The sequence below is a fragment of the Artemia sp. Qi Xiang Cuo genome, chromosome 13 (assembly GCF_049724085.1).
Source record: "Artemia sp. Qi Xiang Cuo chromosome 13, ASM4972408v1, whole genome shotgun sequence".
Classification (NCBI taxonomy): Eukaryota; Metazoa; Arthropoda; class Branchiopoda; order Anostraca; family Artemiidae; genus Artemia; species Artemia sp. Qi Xiang Cuo.
Genome location: NC_142806.1, coordinates 39,466,475 through 39,487,723, shown reverse-complemented (window position 1 = coordinate 39,487,723; position 21,249 = coordinate 39,466,475). Strand labels below are relative to the sequence as shown.

The 21,249-nt window shown below is 35.4% G+C and overlaps 1 protein-coding gene across 1 annotated transcript in view; it reads right to left on the bottom strand.

Annotated features, from left to right (window-relative positions):
- Positions 1–10,984, bottom strand: part of ds (dachsous cadherin-related 1) — a 130,124-nt gene extending 119,140 nt beyond the window's left edge. Inside the window, exons 1-2 of the mRNA XM_089099126.1 lie at positions 10,866–10,984; positions 1,822–3,784 (exon numbers count right to left, since the gene is read on the bottom strand). Coding sequence (XP_088955252.1) covers positions 1,822–3,699 — 1,878 coding nt within the window. The 5' untranslated portion in view covers positions 3,700–3,784; positions 10,866–10,984. The remainder of the gene's footprint in view (positions 1–1,821; positions 3,785–10,865) is intronic.
- Between the last annotated feature and the right edge of the window lie 10,265 nt (positions 10,985–21,249).

Here is a 21,249-nt window from a genome sequence, read left to right as displayed (position 1 = left end):
TCACACGCCATTTCAAGATATATGTAATCACATTCACTCCCCAGATCTGACTGAATTGTTGATTAATGAAAAAACCTACCCCTCCCTGTTTTTTATTAATCCGATTCTTATGAAAAAAAAGTATAATCCTGTTTATTAATAAATGTCTTTGTCGAATCATTTAAAAGACTATCCCCAGTGCATCTAGTATTTTTGGTTCCGGCTTCTGAGGAATCCTTGTCTTACGGTTTATTTTTCAATATAAGAAGTTTTTTTCGTCACAGTGGTAACTATATGTTGTTATTTTTTGTTTTTTTATTGAATAAGAAATACACATTACGCCCACTAGGGTTTGTGATAGTCTTTTTGCCAATGAATATCAATCTATCTATCCACATGTCCTTCTAAGCTTTTAGACTCAATGCGTCCACGGGAGGCATACTCGCTCAGTTGAAAAAAAAAAAAAATTGAGTAAAGAAGACTGCTACGTCACCTGTAATAAATCTCGTCGTTCAACAATGACAAAAGCCATAATATAGTTTTTTTTTAAATATTGGTTTCGTCAAGTGATTGTAATCTGTTATTTAGATAGTTTTGCCAGAGTTGAATAGCTTGTTGATCTATCCGCAGACTACCTAGGCATTGCATATTTTAGTAGGTAAGTATGCTGAACCAGAATCGTTAAATCTATTCCTAACAGCATGCTTTGAATGATTAAAAGGATTCACAGCGTGGGTGCTAATACGTACCAAAAGTCGAAGTGTGCCATGTCAACCCGAAAGATAGTGAGCAGAAGACTTGATGGTATCTTTCAAAGGCACATAGAAGCATCGTAACACTTTTACTCAACTTTTTATTAAACCTATAAAAAAAAAGTTTCAAGGGTTTCCTTATATGACCAACTCCTTCCTCTCCATTTATATTGTCAGACCCATTTCAAGCTACAGGTGTTTTATTTTAACTGCAGTGCCATCTAAAATAGTATTTTTATGAACATAAGGAAATCTTGGAGTTATAAAAAAGCAGCTCTAATACCTTGGCGGTACAGGTCAGCGGTCTAGCATTAATTGAGGAAGGTTTCAATAGTTGGAGGAGCCTACCTACCGAATTCCAAACGAATCCCATTATTTCCGATCTTTCGGCCAATTCCCTAGCAATAAGCCTAACGGTTATAGAGTATTAGATAGGTACGAGTCAGTTATTAGAGGATGATAGTTGACCTTATTGTTGTGGGGGGGGGGAGTTAAAGCCCTAGAAAGTGCATTTCTATGTCCAAATCCTGAAACTTCCATGAGAGATCTGTCAGATCAACAAGGAGGGAGATATACACCCTACGTGGATTAGTTCGAAAAAGATATAATTTATTTGGACAAAATGAGCAACATGAGTTATGAGGGGGGTTACAATTCCCCTTCATGTTATAGAAATATTTCGAGCGTTGTCTGTACAGAAGTGGGAGAGATTGGAGCATCGCTCAAAACAAGAATTGTCGAGAAACTCCATCCCTCTGAAAAAAGAAAATTATTACCTAATAATTTAGTTTTTATACACCATGTTACTGGAAACTAAAAATTATTTGCTTGAAAAAATAGAAGTTTTGGGTTCAAATTGACAAAAGACGATTGCACTTTTTTGCAATAAACAACTGGCAGCATTTTTTACATTTTAAAATACTTTAGAGAATGGCTTTAGTCAAACGTTAAAGTAATAGCGGGTGTTGATGGTGGCAGCCCCCTCAAACGTAGAACAATTTCTGTTTATTCTATGCTTTAACTTCACTTTACTTTCATTCGAAAAAAACATTTTAACATCATGCGAATTAGATGGTTTTATTGAACTTACCTTGAGAATGCAGTGGCCAGCAACATCATCCTCAGCAATCGAGACGTTGTAAAAACTCTGGTCAAAAATTGGTTCATTGTCGTTTACGTCCCGGATTGTCACGCGGACTATTGTGGATCCTGATAATGGTGGATCCCCTTTATCGACTGCTAAGATAGTAAGCTGAGGAACGGGATCTGTCTCACAATCTATATGCTTCCGGGTGGTAATAAGGCCTGTCTTTGGATCTATCTGAAACCAGTCAGAATGAGTTTGCGGGGTATCTAATATTGAATAAGTAACAACAGAATTGTTTCCTTCGTCCTTATCAAGAGCTGATATTTTAAAAACTGATGTGCCAGGATCTGCAACTTCTAAAACATTGGCATAATATATCGTTCGATCGAATTCAGGGGGATTGTCGTTTGTATCGGTAACAACTAATTGAAATTGTTTTGTGGCATGAAGAGGAGGATTACCTTGATCTGTGGCAGTCACTAAAAGTGTGTAATTTGGCATAATTTCTCTGTCAAGCGGTAATGAAACTATCATAAGGTAAATAATATTATCTCTTGTTGTTAAGCCAAAGTGGCCGTCACCCCCCTCCAAAGTAACATTGACATTTGAATATTCTTCTTTTGAGTCGGGATCATTTACTGATATTCTTGCAACAAATTCACCCGGTTGAGCATCCTCAGAAATTTTCGGAGTAGCATCATCACTTAAAAAGATAAGATTGATGGTAGGTTGATTGTCGTTTACGTCACTGACTCTTATGGAAACAAAAGCAGTAGTTTCGAGGGGTTGAAGCCCGTTATCGCTGGCCACAACCACAAGCTCATGCACTTCCTTTGTTTCAAAATCTAATAACCTATTCACTGAAATCACTCCAGTTTGTGAGTCAATCACGAACATACTATCTCTATCACTTTGCCGGCGATTTATAGAGTAAGTTATTCGCCCATTATCTCCACTGTCAGTGTCTGTGGCGAAAACCTGCATAACACTCGTTCCAATAGTTGCATTTTCTGGCACAGTTGCAAAATATCGGCTTTGATTAAATATTGGTTGATTGTCATTTACATCTTGGATAGTGATATTGACAGTCATTTGCCCTTTTAAGGGAGGATTACCCCCATCTAATGCCTCAATCACTAAGCTATAAAAAGATGTTTGTTCTCGATCCAAAAAGCCGTTAATTTGCAAATCCAAATAGAGAACGCCGTCTCGCTCTCTGTGGCTCGATAATCGAAATGCATTATTTGTGTTGCCAGAAGCGATAGTATATCTTTGAGTGTTAAAAATACCAAGATCTAGATCTCTGGCTGGCGGCAAAGTTCTTTTAACGTCACGCGGAGTATTTTCAGGAAATTCAATGTGTAGATGACTTTGAGGAAATAAAGGTGCGTTATCGTTCTCATCTTTAACATTTATAAGAACACGAATATTTTCCCCTGCCAATGGAATAGCAACAAGCGAGTAAGAGGAACGTACTTCTCTATCAAGAACCACTCGACTTCGAATCTCACCATTAGACTGCTCAATATTTAAGTCAGAGTCGACTGCACTTCCTGGCACTGGCACAATTAAATAAGGAGGTGGCGGTGGCTTCGGAGAGCCAGGGTTGGAATCTCCAATAAACCCTATACTAGTCCCAATAGGTACCCCTTCTGATATTTCAAATTCTCTAACATATTCACAAAAACTTGGCACAAACAAAGACATTAGTAGTAGCAAGGACGTCATCCTGCTACTTACTTGTCTTCGCCATTTACAAAAAGTAATCAGGTCACTTTGCATCTGTGATTTATCACATTTTTGCCGATTACCTCTACTCGACCGCCATTTCAATTTGTCAATAGGTTCTTCTAAGATAACTATCAATTCCTGCTGTTTCATCTTAGAGATGCCGTGGTTGACACAATGTCCCGCTGGTCTTCAGCGACAAGCTTGTTATCCATTATGGTGCATGAACTTGAAGGACCTACAAACAAAATACAAGTCATTAATAACAACATGGTGTTTCTTTTGAAATGATGGATAGTAGTACTTTTGAAATTTCTGGAAAAAGATACAACATGCATCGGAATTGGATGCTGAAAAAAGAAGTCGAGAAATAGCTAAAGATTTATGACTGGTTACGAATGGAAGCATCTTCTTTTACAGAAGACAAGCTCATTTTTTAAAGGACAATGATAATGTCAAATAAATTGATATTTGAAGGATCTTGCGCAGGGTAGGAAGATTTTTTTTTTTTTTTTTTTTACAGAATTAAAACAGCCATAAAGTATACTACCATGTTATCCATGCACCCTTTTTTTTACAACAGAACTTATTCGTGTTTTGTATAACTAAAAATCTTAAAGTTCTTTTTCCTGTAATTCTGTATAAAGCCACACAACAAAATAACAGTTTTCATTACAAGCTTCGTATGTTATTGCTGCAAAATTTTAAAATATAGTTTCAATAATCATATTGTTCGTACGCAGTTTTCGAGGGGATTTTTACATTCATTCGTCGGATGCAGTTAATAAATAGTATTTAGCAACAAGCTCTTGCATGAAATGAGATGAAGAGAGTTAATATAGCAAAGAGAGTTAGCAAATGCAGCTTATGTGGAGATGCTACGGTCGAAACGTAAAAGATCGTGGCCGTATCAAATAAAAAATGTTTTAGATGGATTAGGATTATCATATATTTGGAATGAGGGGCTAGGACCCTCAGAGCAGGGTGAGTCGTTTTTGGCTATGATTGTAGAAAGAATAAAAGACCAGGAAGTCCAAATGTGGACCCAGGCAGTTAAAACATCTGAAACATTGAAGTTTTATTCCCATGTAAAAGAGATATTTGGATTCGAATATTATTTCAAACTAGGATTACCGGGGGAGACATTGAGGACTTGGTTTCGGATCCGAGCGAATTGCCTGCCACTAAAGAATAGAAAAAGAGTATTTGAAAGAAAAAGGGTGGCCCCAGATGCAAATGCGGATTACTCTTGCCCCAGATGTAACCTTGGTTTTGTGTTTGTGGCCATTATTCCCACCGAGTGCCAGAAACTTTCTATATTATGTTAAATGTATTTTGGGGTTTGTAATTTGTATTTCGCGGGGTTCCTGAAAACGACTGTAAAAAGATCAATCAGGCAGTTATGTAATTATGTAAATGAAGCGCAGACATCAATGAGTGAAATTTGATATTTATGTTATTTTTCTTGTGGAGTGTGATTAAGAATACTGTTCTGTATGGCCTGTTTTTTTTTTTTGGCTTATAATAAATTATTATTATTATTATATTTGTTAACCACATAAAAAACCTACAAACCAGGCTGGTTTTTGCCGGACTACATACCCACAGCTTAACTGTTGAATTAATATCACTGAATGCGGGAGTTGAGCATTCGTTCCACTAAACAAGATGGAGGGAAATTTCGGTACTGGTGTATTTTTCGGGCACCACCTATATACTAATATGTGGAATGTCAAACGAGAAATGCTACAGTCACTCGACAAAACCCGTCAAACGGCTATGTGCAAGATCTAAATTGATAGCAAAGCTTTCTCATGGATTTTGATTGTTTTTTGGGGTTTAGGGGCGGAAAAAGGTACCTAAGTTACGTATTTAATATATGCTATAGGCTACTTTAAACCCCCCTCCCTGATGTGCAAATATATAGCCCAAATTTATTTCTAAACCATTATATATTCATCCTATGTTATTTTATTTCATTAGCATTAACCAAACTTGACTACTTTCGCGGTGCCCGCATAATGCACGAGTACCGGAATTTCTTTGCTTGCAAAGCTTTGTAAAAACGACGCACTTCTCAAAACCGCGTACTAACGAAGGGCCTAAAATATTCTTTTTCAAGCATCAACTGCGGGAGAATCCACATACTTTTAAAGAGTTGGTTGTGAATCCTCCGTATAATACTGATTCGTGTGTCATGCTTTCCTCCCCTCTCTTGAGAATATTTCGTGACAAAACTAATTTTGTTCTCTTTTTCGTCCATGTTCATCAGTTCTGGCGACGGAATCCCAATTCTGCTCAATTTAACCATTTCTTTTCCACAGGCAACAAAACACTAATGATATTTTAATTGTGATCGAAGCAGATACAGCTTAAGGCAAAGACAGTCCCTACGAACAGGCTCAGCTTTACCAGATCTTAATGACTATTCTGTCGCGCCCGACTTCCATAGATCCATCATCTACAGACCATTACAACGGGTCAAATTGTTCAAACCCTCCATAGACGCGTAGACTAGCAGCACTGGGTAAAATCTAAAACTTATTGTCAATGGCAAAGTGTTTTATTCGTATGTCGTTAAGCGTGAAATTCGGATTTTGAAAAGAAAGACAATTTAAATATAGGGAGTGATACTGATACTATAATGTGACGCACCTTAGATCGGTGATAGTTTGCAAGAAGAATCAAATGCTGAGCTAGACCAAAATTAAATAGGTTGCAAACACTAACTGAACAAAACTTAATCATAGCAACTGCGATAAAACAAGCCTACAAATGGAATACAAGTATCACTAGCTAGGGCTATGCAATAAGTCCACATTATCAGTGAGGAACTTGAGCAGGAAAATCTAAGAGTTATTGCCGTTTTCCTTTCTTTTACCATCTCCTGTTTTCTTTCTGGTTTATCCCTTCCCTATGGATAAATCTGACAGAAATGCCTGATGTCAGTGCCTTGTTTTAGCCCCCCAGCTTAATAGTGAGCTGGGCCCGTTCAGATTTACTCAAGTGTGTTTAAATTCAAAAATGAACATGCACCCCCAATAGTTTCTACAGCCATTGGGCAAATTGAATTGGTATAACGTATTGATACAATTCTACTCTGTATGGCTACGTACTTTTTTCGGTAAATTTACGGTATATGTAATTTGTATTTACGGTAATTACTGTCGCGGTAATTACGATAGGGCCTATATATATATATATATATAATATATATATATATATATATATATATATATATATATATATATATATATATATATATATATATATATATATATATATATATATATATATATATATATATATATATATATATATATATATATATATACAATTCGATTCCCCTATCAATGCTTTTTCCAAATTTAATAATCACTACTTTAACAATTTTGGGTACAGTTCTATTAGCCGGGCAACACGCGAGAAGTGAAGTTGGGTCAATGCTAATGAAATAAAACAAAATAGGTAGAATAAAAATATAATAGTTTAGAAACAAATTTAGGCTTTATATTTGCACATTAGGGGTGGGGGGGGGGGTAAAGCATAGCATATATTAAATACGTAACCTAACCTAGGTGCCTTTTTTCCCCTAAACCCCTAAAAAATAAAGTTTAAATATAGTTCCCGGAGTGAGAAACCCCTTGTTATACAGCGTCAGATAGGCAATTACCGGGTAATAGCTATCTGGGTTTTGTTTTTCTCGAGTGTATGTCTTGCGTGTCGCCCAGTTAATAGAACAGTACCCACTTTTGCCCCCCCCCTAATCCCTGGACATTGCCGTAAACTAAATACAAACATTTACTAATTTCTTGGGTTTGTGTTGTTGTCTGTTGTTATTTCTGGTCAGTAGTCTCAAGTAGTTCACAATCTCAAGTAATACGAATTTAATTAAAATAAACAAAATTAGTAGTTTTGCATACAGATTAGGATTATATCTGGTCCCATTAGGTGTGGGGAGGAGGCTAGAATGCAATTGTGATGGCAGTGGTATTTCTTATATTTGAAAAGAGTATTGGTGTAGCACCACTTTTATTTATTAACAAGATTAGGCCTTATAATCTTTTTGTGCGTGTGTGTTGTCGTGTGGTTGTTATGACAAATAAAGAACCCTGCTTGAAATACAAATCGTTTTCAGTGGAGTTGTAATTAGAGTCTGACCTTTAGATGGCTTACGGGGCGCTAGCCCTGCTCCTCTTTGTGTTAATTTCTGTTGTTTGAGTTGATTACTCATTTTAGTTTCTCTTCGTTTTGAGATTCATTTATTCATCCAAAGTAGTATCCTTTTGGTACTGGTGCAGTTTGCGCGCTTCGCTGTATACTGTATGTGGTATGTCAAACGGGAAATACTATAGTCATCCGACAAAACCCCTCAAACGGCTATGTGCAAGACCTAAATTGATAGCAATACATTGTTTCTCATGGATTTTGCAATATTTAAACGATTATTTTTTGGGGTTTAGGGGGGGGGAATGTACGTAGGTTAGGTTACGTATTTAATATATGCTATGCTTTATCCCCCACTCCCCTAATGTGCAAATATATAGCCCAAATTTGTTTCTAAACTATTATATTTTCATCCTATTTTATTTCATCAGCATCGACCAAACTTGAATTCTTTCGCGGTACCCGCATAATGCACCAATACCCTTTACCTTTATGTTTGTTGTGATTATTTATTTTAATCTAAGTTCGTTTTGGGTTTCATTTGTTCGTTGACAGTAATTTCTGTTCATTTGAAGTTTGAATTATTTCTAATTGCCGCAGGTTTTAAAATGGCTCTTTACTTTCTTTGAAAAACTTTTATTGGAAAGCATTTTTTCAAGGGGCTAAATATAAAAATTACTGATTATTCTTTCAAATGGGCATTAGGCTATCTTGCACTATAAATCAACTACTGATGAGAAATAAGTACAACTATAATAAGAAAAGTTCAGATAGGCTATAGCCCTAGGCTATGTATAAAACTTTGCTGATTTTGTTTGTTTTCATGGTAATTCCGTGTTAGCCTGTACACACTCGAGAAGTGAAGTTAGGTTAATCATAATGAAATATACCAAAATATGATGAAAATTCAATGCTTTATTAACAGAATTATGGAAACTACAACAAAGAATTATGGAACGGGGGCCGCCGAGAACGCATTATATTAAATACCTATCCCAACCAAAATACCATCTCTATAAATTAAATATTCAATAGAAATATACCTACAATGTTGACTTCAACTGAGCCTAAGCTAATAGTTTCCAAATACTGACAGCTATAAACCGGTTATTTTCTTATCTTGCATATCCATAATTCTCGAGTGTGTACTGGCTAATACGGAAGTACCTTACCGGTTTCATTATTAATTGCACTTTTCTCCAGCGGCGTCGTTTGGGAGAGGTAAGGGGGGCAGCTGCTCCCCCCCCCCGATAATTTGAAAAAAAGATAGGTACTTGTCTATTATATAAAACACACTCGAGAAGGGAAGTGTGGTTAATGCTAATGAAAAAAAAAACTAAATATGATGAAAATAGAATACTTTATTAGCAAAATTATGAAAACTACAACTTGGAAATATGCTCCCAAAACACAGAAATGTCCTCAAGAATCGCGTTAAAATAAACTCGGCCTTCTACCTTTACTGCCGCCCGCCACATGTACTCTACTAAGTATGAATGTAAATGATGGTGGGATGTACCTCGGTGCCAATTGTTCCTCCGCTTTGCGGAACCCCACATTTATTTATGTGTTATATAATATTCTTGAAATTAGCCGATTACCTTCTCTGATAAACATTAATTTTTCTTCACTACCTCTTGAAGAAAAATGTACTATTGAAGACTTAGAGTAGGCACATGCCACCTTTACTTTTTTTCATTGAGTGTTCAGTATCCATTGCAAAATAATTTCCCAAAACAAGTTTTCAGACATCTTGAAAACAGATTTAGGATTGGGTTTTTCACAATTGTTCTAAAACCCCTTTCCCCTGAAGAATATCCTTGACTTCCTTGATGTGGAAGCCTCTTGACAACCAAAAAAAAAGACTGGTAAAATTCAACTTTAGCTACTTTTGGCTATCTTGGAAAGGGGTCAGGTTAGGAAGATTAAACTTTCAGGGATGGGTCTACAGGCTAAAGTATGTCCCAGGAAGATATTTTAAAGTACCTACCTCCACTCCTTCTCCCTCTAGAGTCCAGAAGTTTGCCTACATGACAGGTCTGTATCTATTGAAATTTTGAAAAAATAACATTTTACCTTAATTTTCAGTTATCAGTTTCTTTTTCTCTGGCTTTGGTTCTGAAAATGCAATTCCTGTTATTTGAGTAGAATTTTAAGCCATAAAAATGTTTTTTTTTTCTTCAAAACTAACTTAGGAAATGTAAATGCATATCTTTAAAACCTTATAAACTGGGTTTGAGTAAAGTTGTGAAGCTAAAAACAATTTTGTTGTACTTCATTTAATCAGAAGATCTATTTCTGCTTCATTTTCAAGGTTTCATTTTTATAACACATAGGCTAGATTTTAAAAAGGTCATCAAAGATCAGGACCCTATAGAGGGAGAAGGATTGGAGGTAGGTACTTCAAAATACCTTCCCGGGACATACTTTAGCTTGTAGACCCATCCCTGAAAGTTTTAATTCCTAACCTAACCCCTTTCCAAGATAGCCAAAAGTAGCTGGTTCATTTTCCAAAATTATGTTAATTTGAAAAATGAAAAAACAATCAGCAGCGGTTTGTAAAAATAAAGTTCTAGACTAGGCTATTCAATTTTCGGGCAGACAAGAGTTTTCATAGCAAGCCTAGCCTATAAATTTTCGTGAAATTCCTATAAGCCGACTTGAACTTAATTTTCTCTTCCTGAATGAACAGTGGTGTCAATACACAAGAACTTGGGGGAGGGGGTATATTTTTCAAATGTAGGGGGCAAATTTGTAATTTTTTCAATTTTGCTCAATGAAAATATCCCACAAAGGATGTTTTCAATGAAAATACCCATAAAGAGGTATATTCAAAATCTACGTAGCTCGTTCTGAAAATTTACTAAAATATCTAGGAGGCACATGTCCCCCTGCCTCTCTCCCTGGCCTATTGACACCACTGTGAATGAACAAGGGTGATGGAACAATGAACCCTAGCGATTAATGGGTTAGGGCTAGGCCTAGCCTACTAGGTTAGCCTATATAAAAACGGTTGAGAAAGAATAAACATTTTCAAATAGCCCATATGTAACTTCTTCTGGGCCTATTTAATTTTCTACCAATTGATAACGTTTTTTTGGCAAAAAATGACCTCAATATTTGTTCTTTCTATGTGTTTAAAAAAGTTTTACCTTTTTAGATATTTTTATTAATTAAAATTCCATTTTAATGCATCCAAGAATAAAAATTAATCCTCTATCTTATACACTCAACTTAACCAGAAGCGTATCAGTCACTACCCATCATACCCGATGGTTTACCTGCACCGACCCGAAGGTATTTTGAAACGCCCTAAGCTTTAAATTGGTACACGCAAAGCAAGCAACCCGAGAGGATTTTAAGGCGCCAGAAAGTACATGCTAAAAGTTTACTCAAAATAATTACTAAATGCCATCTATTTTTTATCTTTCAAGTCCTAAACGTTTGATTACTGAATAACTGCCAAAGTTAGTAGTCATGGTAGGGGTTGGGCCACTAGACGGAATTCTGCTTAGAATAGTCGTGGTAACACAAGTTGCATAGAAGTCGTCATTTAAAAAAGGCCTTTTTCTTGAAGCATTGTTCTGCAAAAGTTAAATTTTCATTTAAAAATTAGGGTTTCATGAGGAGGTGGCCCTCCTTATATTTAAGTTAACTCAGGATAAACCGAAGATTTATTCTAAATTTTGATTTGGTTTTACATCCCATTTAACATTTCCTGAAAATTTCAGCTCAATATCCTACCACTCAGATATTGCATACATGTGTCATTTTCGCATCCTGAATACACCTAAACTCTTTTGATTTTGGTTCAATACTTGTAGTAGCAGTAGTAGTAGTTGTAGTAGCAGTAGTAGCCATCGTTGTAGCAGTAGTAGTCATAGTCAAAGCCGCAATCTTCCGTGATCTTTCTTCTGGCAAAAAATACAAAATTCTACATTTTTGCAGATAGGAGCTTGAAACATCTACAGTAGGGTTTTTTGTTACGCTGAATCTGACGGTTTGATTTTCATTAAGTTTGTCACTTTTAGGGGATGTTTCCCCCTTTTATCGAAAATATGGCAAATTTTTTCAGGCTCGTAAATCTTGATGGGTAAAACTAAACTTGACGAAACTTATATATTTGAAATCAGCATAAAAATCCGCTTCTTTTGATGTATGTACTTGCATCGAAATTCCGTTTTTTAGAGTTTCGGTTACTATTGAGCCGGGCCGCTCCTTACTTACATTTCGTTACCATGAACGGTTTGATGGTAGCAGTAGTAGTGACAGTCAAGGGTGGATCCAGGATTTTTTTTAGGGGGGGGCACAAAATGGGTTGATCGGATAAAGTTGCGTTAGGAGCAAGTTTTATTAACGCAAACTCGCGTTACTTAAGTAAATTACACTACTCTAAACTACGTTAGGGGGGGCGCCCCCTCGCACCCCTGGATCCGCCACTGGTGGCAGTACCAGCAGTAGGTGTAGCAGCGATTGTTATGTAGTACTAGTAGTTTGCGCATAGCGCCTTTTGTATACGTTAACGCCCCCTCAACATTCCCTGAAAGTTTCAATTTAATATCCTTAGCCATTCCTGAGTTATTGCTGATGCACGTTTTTAGCAACCTGAATGCACAAGTGTGTTTTGCTGTAGTTCCACGTCCTCTCAACATTCCCTGAGGGTTTCACGTTAATACTCTTTGCCTCAGAAGCATTAGTAGCAGCAGTAGTAGTAGTAGCTTTAGTAGGTGTAGCTGTAGTGGTATAAACCCTAAGCCTTTCCTAAGATATTACTGATACGGCTTTTTAACAAGCTGAATGTGCATACGGTGTTTTGATTTAGTTCAACATCCTCCTCAACATTTCCTGAAAGTTCCACTCTTATATCCATAACCTTAGTAGTAGTAGTAGTAGTCAGGGGCGTCGTTTTTTTTGGGGGGGGGGGAAGAGGCAATTGTGTCCTCCCCCCCCCGAAATTTTTTTTTTAGAAAAACTATTATATAGCCCATGCCCCTTGACTATCCGTATATGGACCCCCCCTCTTGCCCACAAAGGAAAATGCTGGACCTACTCCCCTGGTAGTAGTAGCAGTAATAGCAGTAAAGATAATAGTCGTATTCATATAGTACCTGTTGAAAGGGGTTGCCCCCTCCTCAAGACCTCGCTCTTTACGCTAAATTTCTTCATAGAATTTTAAAAAGAGCTGATTATTCTAATTAGACGTCCATTATGTTTCAGGAGTCGTTATTCAAGAATTGGGACAAAAAGTCAAAACTTTAGCATAAAGTCTTGAGCAACCCTTTCATATATGTAATAATTTCTGTCCGTTTTAAGTTTTGATGTTCCTCCTTAGCCTACTTTTAGTTGATTTTTTTTTTAATTTCATTTCTGATCGTTTTTAAATATCACCGGGAAATCCGGCTCCCCCTCCATGAAAAATTCCATCCCCCCACCGGAAAATTTCTCCATGAAAAGTTCTTTTCACGTAAAAATGACCTCAGCCCTCCAGAGAAATTCCCCCCAGACTATTCCATTCTAGCTGAAAATAGAACGCAGAAAAGTTCTTGCGGAAGATCTCGGGTGAAAAATCTGCGCTTTCATTTGAAAAAGACTTCAATTTCTTGATAGTTTATAAAATTATGCCGGTAATCTCCTCCTCCTTGAAAAAGTTTTCCAGCCAAAAGCCAGCAAAAGGGTATTTTCCTGCAAAAGTTTTTTTTCTGGGGGGAGGGGGGGGGGTACAAAAATAAACTTAAACAAAGCATCAAAAATGTGAAATTGATATCTACTCCCTTATGATCTCTGGGAGTATATCTGGTGTACGCTGTTATTATGAAAGTAAAGAGTAACATTAAACCCCAAAATGAGCAGAATAAATTTCGCACAGAAGGGGGACTGCCCCTTTCTCATCCACACCTCCACCTCAAGATCGCAGAAACTTCGGAAGTAGAATGCTTATAATGAATACCACCGCTGCTATAGGAAAACATTTCTACGACTGCTATAGGAATCACAGTGCTATTCTATGGATGCTCTACACCTTTTCAAAGAGAGTTAGTAGCCCTAGGAATTACCATGCTATTTGCTTGCAACACGTTCCTTAGTACCTCGCCATGCTACTTGCTTGATGCTATACACCTTTTCAAAGAGTGTAAGTACCCCCTCGCAATGTCATATGGATTCTACGAGACGTATACAATTTTTTTCAAAGAGCACACGGACATGCATCAATTGATATGAATGGTGCAAGACTTGGCAGACATATTTTTTTTTAAATTCAATAACCAAATTAAACTTCCGATGGTTAAGAATGCATCATGGGATAATTACAAAACTGTGAATGATGAAAAGATGTACCATTTTGTGTAAAAGCTAACTCTAATTGCAAAAAGGGTATAGCATTTGCGAATTGGGCTGTATGAACGATATTAATTTTTGATTGAATAATAGGGATGTGAATGATCCTAATTAGTGAACGGATCGTATGAGGGTCGAGAAAAAAGGGTTAAACTAATTACCAGTTGAGGTAAGCCCGAAGGGCTTGTTAACTCAGAGAATTTTTTATAAATTTGGAACAACATCAATCTATAAAAATGGTTAACGATGATAGAATTAACTTGTGACTTGACCTAGCTTTACTTCTTCGATGTGTTCTGTATAATGCACAAGTGGCTTTTGAACAGGGTTGTCAATTTAAAACAGGGTCTAAGGTTATAGTATACTAAAAAGTCGATACTAATAGAGATGTAGATGTCAAGAAAAGAATTTTAATAATGAAATTCAGAACAATCCATAGAAATCCTTACAAATCAAGTAGTGAGGTGTATATGACTACGAACCGTCAAGGATCATAAGCACCAATAACCCAAACCACCAGGGACCTCAACCGCAAAAGGTCCCTATCCCCGAACTCCAAAGGACCCCTCCCCCCAAATTTTTGGCCCCCCCCCCTCCCCCCCCCCCCCAACATTTTTTTTGAATTTTTTTTAAGTTTCTTTTTAACTTTTTGAATTATTTTTTTTGACAGTTTTTTTTCAACTTTTTTTTACATCTCTAAATCATATCAGACAAATAGAATGACACTTTTGGTTTAAATTTTAAAACATATTCTTGTGCATACCGATACTCTATATTGATGAGGACTGATGGTTCTCATTCAATATTTTTTCATGAAAAACAGACTATTTTGATTAACTAATTTTTTTTGGACTTCGATATTATTCAAATTTTTGACACTTTTGATTTAAATGTTAAAACATATTCTTGTGCATACCCATACTCCTATTGATGAGGACTGATGGTTCTCATTCAATATTTTTTCATGAAAAAAAAACTATTTTTTTTAACTAGTTTTTTTTGGACTTAGAAATTATTCAACTTTTTGACACTTTTGATTTAAATGTTGAAACATATTCTTGTGCATACCCATACTCATATTGATGAGGACTGATGGTTCTCATTAAATATTTTTTCATGAAAAACAAAGTATTTTCTTAACTAAATTCTTTTTTGACATCGAAATTATTCAACTTTTTGACACTTTTATTTTAAATGTTAAAACATATCCTTGTGCATACCCATACTCCTATTGATGAGGACTGATGGTTCTCATTCGATGTTTTTTTTAATGAAAAACAAACTATTTTTTTTAACATAAATTTGTTTTGGACTTCAAAATTTTTCAATGTTTTTTTTACATCTCTAAATCATATCAGAAAAATAGAATGACACTTTTGATTTAAATTTTAAAACATCTTCTTGTGCATACCCATACTCCTATTGATGAGGACTGGTGGTTCTCATTCAATATTTTTTCATGAAAAATAAACTATTTATTTTTTAACTAAATTTTGTTTGGTCTTCGAAATTCTTCAACTTTTTGACACTTTTGATTTAAATGTTAAAACATATTCTTGTGCATACCCATACTCCTATTGATGAGGACTGATGGTTTTCATTCAATATTTTTTCATGAAAAACAAATTTTTTTTTTGAACTAAATTTTTTGGACTTCTGAATTATTCAACTTTTTTTACATCTCTTAGAATGACATGAAACATACTTGAAACATTAAAACTTTACATTTGATATTTTCCAAACTCAAAATGAGAGTGATACAGATATGTCAGTAATGACCTTTAATATTAAAAAATAATGTTTGTAGTAGCACTTTTTTTTATTCGACTAAATTTTTTTTATGCACAGAAATTATTCAACTTTTTTTACGTATCTTAAAATGACATGAAATAAGCTTATGGCTCTAACAATTATACTCTATGCTTTCTCAGAGACACGATGCGGCTTTCCCACTGGTACTCTATGGCCGGTTATCCACATTACCTAATTTATTGCATGCATTAAATCATTATTTTTTACACAGTGGAACGATAAACACATAACTAATATCTCTAAAAAGTGAAGATGAAGCATTTTAAGAAAGTGTGTTCACATGATAGTGTTACTCTAGCATTGAATGCTGACAAGGAGAAGTATTTAAACTATGAAATAAGTACAAGTGGTAGTACTTTCGGAAACGTACGTGTGCATTGTCATGACAGTAAGGAATTGAATTTCTTTGGAGTACCAAAAAAATTCAACTCTTATGATGGTGGATATGCGAGATTGAGATCTCCGGAGATGATTGCACTCAAAGAATGCCAAAATAAAAATAATAGTTGATGAAGAGGGGCATCTTCTTGCTAGTGCTTATGGTAACGAGTAACCAAGTGTTAAACCACACCGTCATCTTTCGGGTATTAGCATTCAAATGAAAGTAAAGAGGAAAAGAACGGCATACTCTTCTACTACTATCATAAGCCATATCTTGTCTCTGTACTGGAACTGTTACCTGCGTAAAAATAGTGTGATAATAGACAATCAAATTTCCAGAAAATAAAAAGGGCATTGGCAGAAAAAATCACTAAGGAATATAAAGATGAATCAATGAAAAACAAAGTACCAGCAAGCGTTACGCCATTGATCAAACAGTCAATAAACGTAATAATACAAAAGACGGAAGGCATATTCACTTTTTCTATGATACACCTGTAAGAATTATGTATCACTCTAAAGGGAATAATGATTATTCTACTGATTACGGACTAAGAGAAGACAATAGCTATAGTATCAAGAGAGAACACGGTGAACCATTTTATGGAACAGATTCAAAATGTCAAAAGTTGAACCTAACATCGTCTTCAGGACGGTGATAAGCCCCTTCAAATTTAGGACACTTAAATTCTTCTAGATTGAAAAGTGGAATCCTAGGGTCACACTTTTCAATTAAAACTTTATCGGTAGGTACATTACCCTTTACATAGAGTGCTTCAACCCCGAAAAAGCTGCAAATTTCACTGACTTCCTCCTGATCATTTCTCAGTACCTGACCACTATTATTAAGTGGTGTAATCACTCTATCGTAGAATCTCAGTCTGTTTATATGACGTAATGTAGTACTCCACAAGCTTTTATCATACTCAAACATATTATAGTTCACTATCCAATGATAACAGTCAATTTCTTCGAGTTCCATAGACAATAATAAAAATGCACATTCGAATATAACACCACAAGATGATTTTTTCAAACGGATAAATTCTTTGTCATACAGTCCTATCATCTTGGAAGCTATTAATGTAGTTGTTAAGTAGAGAAGTACTTCATTAAACTTTTATAACTTCGTTCAAGGTTGAATGGAGTTATGGCTAGGGGGATGAGTCCTAAAACAATCTGAATTCATTATGGGGAGGAGTCATAAAACCCTTAGAATTCATTGCGGGGAGGAGTCATAGAACTCTCGGTATCTATAGCATGCAAATGAAGTCTGGAAATTACAATTTTCTTATAATTTCTGTTTTGTCTATCCAAGAGGTGAATTCAGGAAAGAGTTTGTCACTTACTTACTTAAAATTTTTTCATAATGACAAATCCGACAATGGATGATGATAAATAATTTATTCATTCTAATAGATATATACTTTGTTTTTCATCGATTCATCTTTATATTCCTTAGTGATATTTTCTGCCAATGCCCTTTTTATTTTTCTGGCAATTTCACTGTCTATTATCACATTATTTTTACACAGGTAACAGTTCCAGCACGTAGACAAGATATGGTTTATGATATTAGTAGAAAAGTAGGCCTTTCTTTTTGTCTTTTCTTTCATTTGAATGCTAAAACCCGAAAGCTGACGATATGGTTTAACACTGGGTAACATGTTACCACAAGCACTAGCAAGAATATCCCCTTCTTCACCAACTATTATTTTTATGTTGGCATTCTCTTTGAGTGCAATCATCTCCGGAGATCTCAATCTCGCATATCCACCATCATAAGCGTTCAATTTTTTTGGTACTCAAAAGAAATTCAATTCCTTACTGTCATCACAATGCGCGCGTTCGTTTCTGATAATGGTACAGCTCTCAGTTTTTTTATAGCTTAAATGAATCTCTTTTTCTGCACCAAATGCTAAAATAACACTATCATATGAACACACTTTCTTAAAATATTTAATTTTTACTTTTTATAGGTGTGAGTTATGTGTTTATTATTCCACTGCGTAAAAAATAGTGATTTAATGCATGCAATAAACTAGGTAATGTCGATAACCGGCCATAGAGTACCAGTGGGAAAGCCGCAACGTGTCTCTGAGCAAGCATAGAGTACAATTGTTAGAGCCATAAGCATATTTCATGTCATTTTAAGATACGTAAAAAAAATGTTGAATAATTTCTAAGTGCATAAAAAATCCAGTATAATAAAAAGTGCTATTACAAACGTTATTTTTCTAATAGTAAAGGTAATTACTAACATATCTACACCATTCTAATTTTGAGTTTGGAAAATATTAAATGTAAAGTTTTAATGTTTTAACTATGTTGAATGTCATTCTAAGAGATGTAAAAAAAAAAGTTGAATAATTTCAAAGTCCAAAAAAATTTAGTTAAAAATAAATAGTTTGTTTTTCATGAAAAAACATTGAATGAGAACTATCAGTCCTCATCAATAGGAGTATGGGTATGCGCAAGAATATGTTTTAAAATTCAAATGAACAGTGTCATTCTATTTTTCTGATATGATTTAGATATGTAAAAAAAAGTTGAATAATTTCGAAGTCCAAACAAAATTTAGTTAAAAAATAGTTTTTTTTTCATGAAAAAATATTGAATGAGAACCATCAGTCCCCATCAATAGGAGTATGGTTATGCACAAGAATATGTTTTAACATTTAAATCAAAACTGTAAAAAAGTTAAATAATTTCGAAGTCCAAAAAAAATTAGTTAAAAAAAATAGTTTGTTTTTCATGAAAAAATATTGAATGAGAACCATCAGTCCTCATCAATAGGAGTATCGGTATACACAAGAATATGTTTTAAAATTCAAATCAAAAGTTTCATTCTATTTTTCTGATATGATTTAGAGATGTAAACAAAAGTTGAAAAAAACTGTCAAAAAAAGTAATTACAAAACTTAAAAAAACTTAAGAAAAAAATAAAAAAAAATGGGGGGAGGGGGGGCAAAAAGTTGGGGGGAGGGAAGTTTTGGCGTTTTGGGATAAGGGACCTTTGGGGGTTGAGGTCCCTGGTGGTTAGGGTCATTGGTGCTTATGATCCTTGACAGTTCGTACTCATATACACCTCACTACTTGATTTGCAAGGATTTCTATGGATTGTTCTGAATTTCATTATTAAAATTCTTTTCTTGACATCTACATCTCTATTAGTATCAACTTTTTAGTATACTATAAAGTTAGACCCTATTTTAAATTGACCCTATTTTAAACTCCCCCCCCCACACACACACCCTCTTTCCCAAGGGTATTTCCCAGACCCTCGGAGAAGAGTTGTACCTTATGCCCCGGGCTCATATAAGGTTTTTTATGGAAGAGATGGTCGTATAAACTTAGGAAGTGACTCAAATGATTAGAAATTGAAAGTTCTAGTTCTCTTTTTAAGAAATAAAAACGATCGGATGGCAACTAGCAACCCCCCCCCACCACCACCAGCCTTGTTTTCCCCAAATAGGTCCAATCGAATTTTTGAGATAGTGAATTTGCTAAAAATAGACCAAAGATCATATAACAAAACTCCGGGGCTTACACAACCCCATAGAACCCTTGAGCAAGTGTTGTAAATTATGCCCTGGGGGCATGTAAGGCTCTTATGGAAGGGGTTGTTGCATAAAATTCAGAAGGGCGCTCATTTGATTGGAAATTGTTAGTTCTAGTTTTCTTTTTAAAATTGGTTCAAAAAGGGACTGGAAGCTAACTAGCCCCCCCCGGGCCCTTTTCCCCCAAATCCATCCGATCGTATAGCTAAAACTCCGGTGTCGACACAACCCTCAAAAGCCCAGGGGCAAGTGTTGTAAGTTATGCCCTGGGGGGATATAAGGTTTTATGTGAGGGTTTTTAAAACCGTTCAAAGATCAGATAAGCCCGACCCCCATACCCACCCAATAAAAACTTAAAGGAGCTGATCCCTTGTCCTCCCTCCAGGCTCTGACCCCCTCCCCCCAAAAATATTATTGGCGATACTTATTTCCAAAAATTATTGGAACTCACCCCCAGCCCTCATGACCTAACCCCCCCCCCCCTAAAAAGGTAACAAAAAGCAAACAACAACAACTTATTAACGGTATTTTATTCCAAAACTTATGAAATCTGATCCCTGACCCTCCATGTCTCGATTCCCCTCCCCCCAAAAAGCTTATCAATGATAAATCATGGGAGCTGATCCCTGGTCCTTCAAATCTTGAACTGATGATCTTTCAACTATTAATATCATTATGTATCAACTACTCAGTTTGATTTTATTTCCACTTTCCAGTAGTGTTCAAGACACATATAGTTTTCAGTAAAGCGCCAAGCCGCCAATGACGCAGTAAGTTTTATACTTTACAGTGAGACAAGGAGGCAGTACCCAAACTCATGTTTGTAGGCTAGTGATTTTTGTTTGTTGCAAGCTTTAGTTGCATATTCATTTTAAGTTTCACTCGTTTTAGAAGTTATTTATTCATTTATATTAGTACCTATTGTATGCTTGTTTGCTATGATTTTTTATTCAATTTTTGTTCGGTTTAGGTTTCATTTATACATTTTTGGATTCTGGCAATGAAATGCTATTGGATATCCATGGTTACAAAATGGAACGTATACACCGATGCAAGATGGTTAAAGGAGGTCTTGCCATTTATATGTCTTGCAATTTGTATAATTGCCTGCGTGATGACTTATCAAGGAATTTTGAAGCTATTTTCGAGTCACATTTTATAGAAATTAGATCTTCTGATATGATTTAGAGATGTAAAAAAAAGTTGAATAATTTCGATGTCCAAAAAAAAATTAAGTTTAAAAAAATAGTTTGTTTTTCATGAAAAAATATTGAATGAGAACCATCAATCCTCATCAATAGGAGTATGGATATGCACAAGAATATGTTTTAACATTTAAATCAAAAGTGTCAAAAAGTTGAATAATTTCGAAGTCAAAAAAAAATTAGTTAAAAAAAAATAGTTTGTTTTTCATGAAAAAATATTGAATGAGAACCATCAGTCCTCA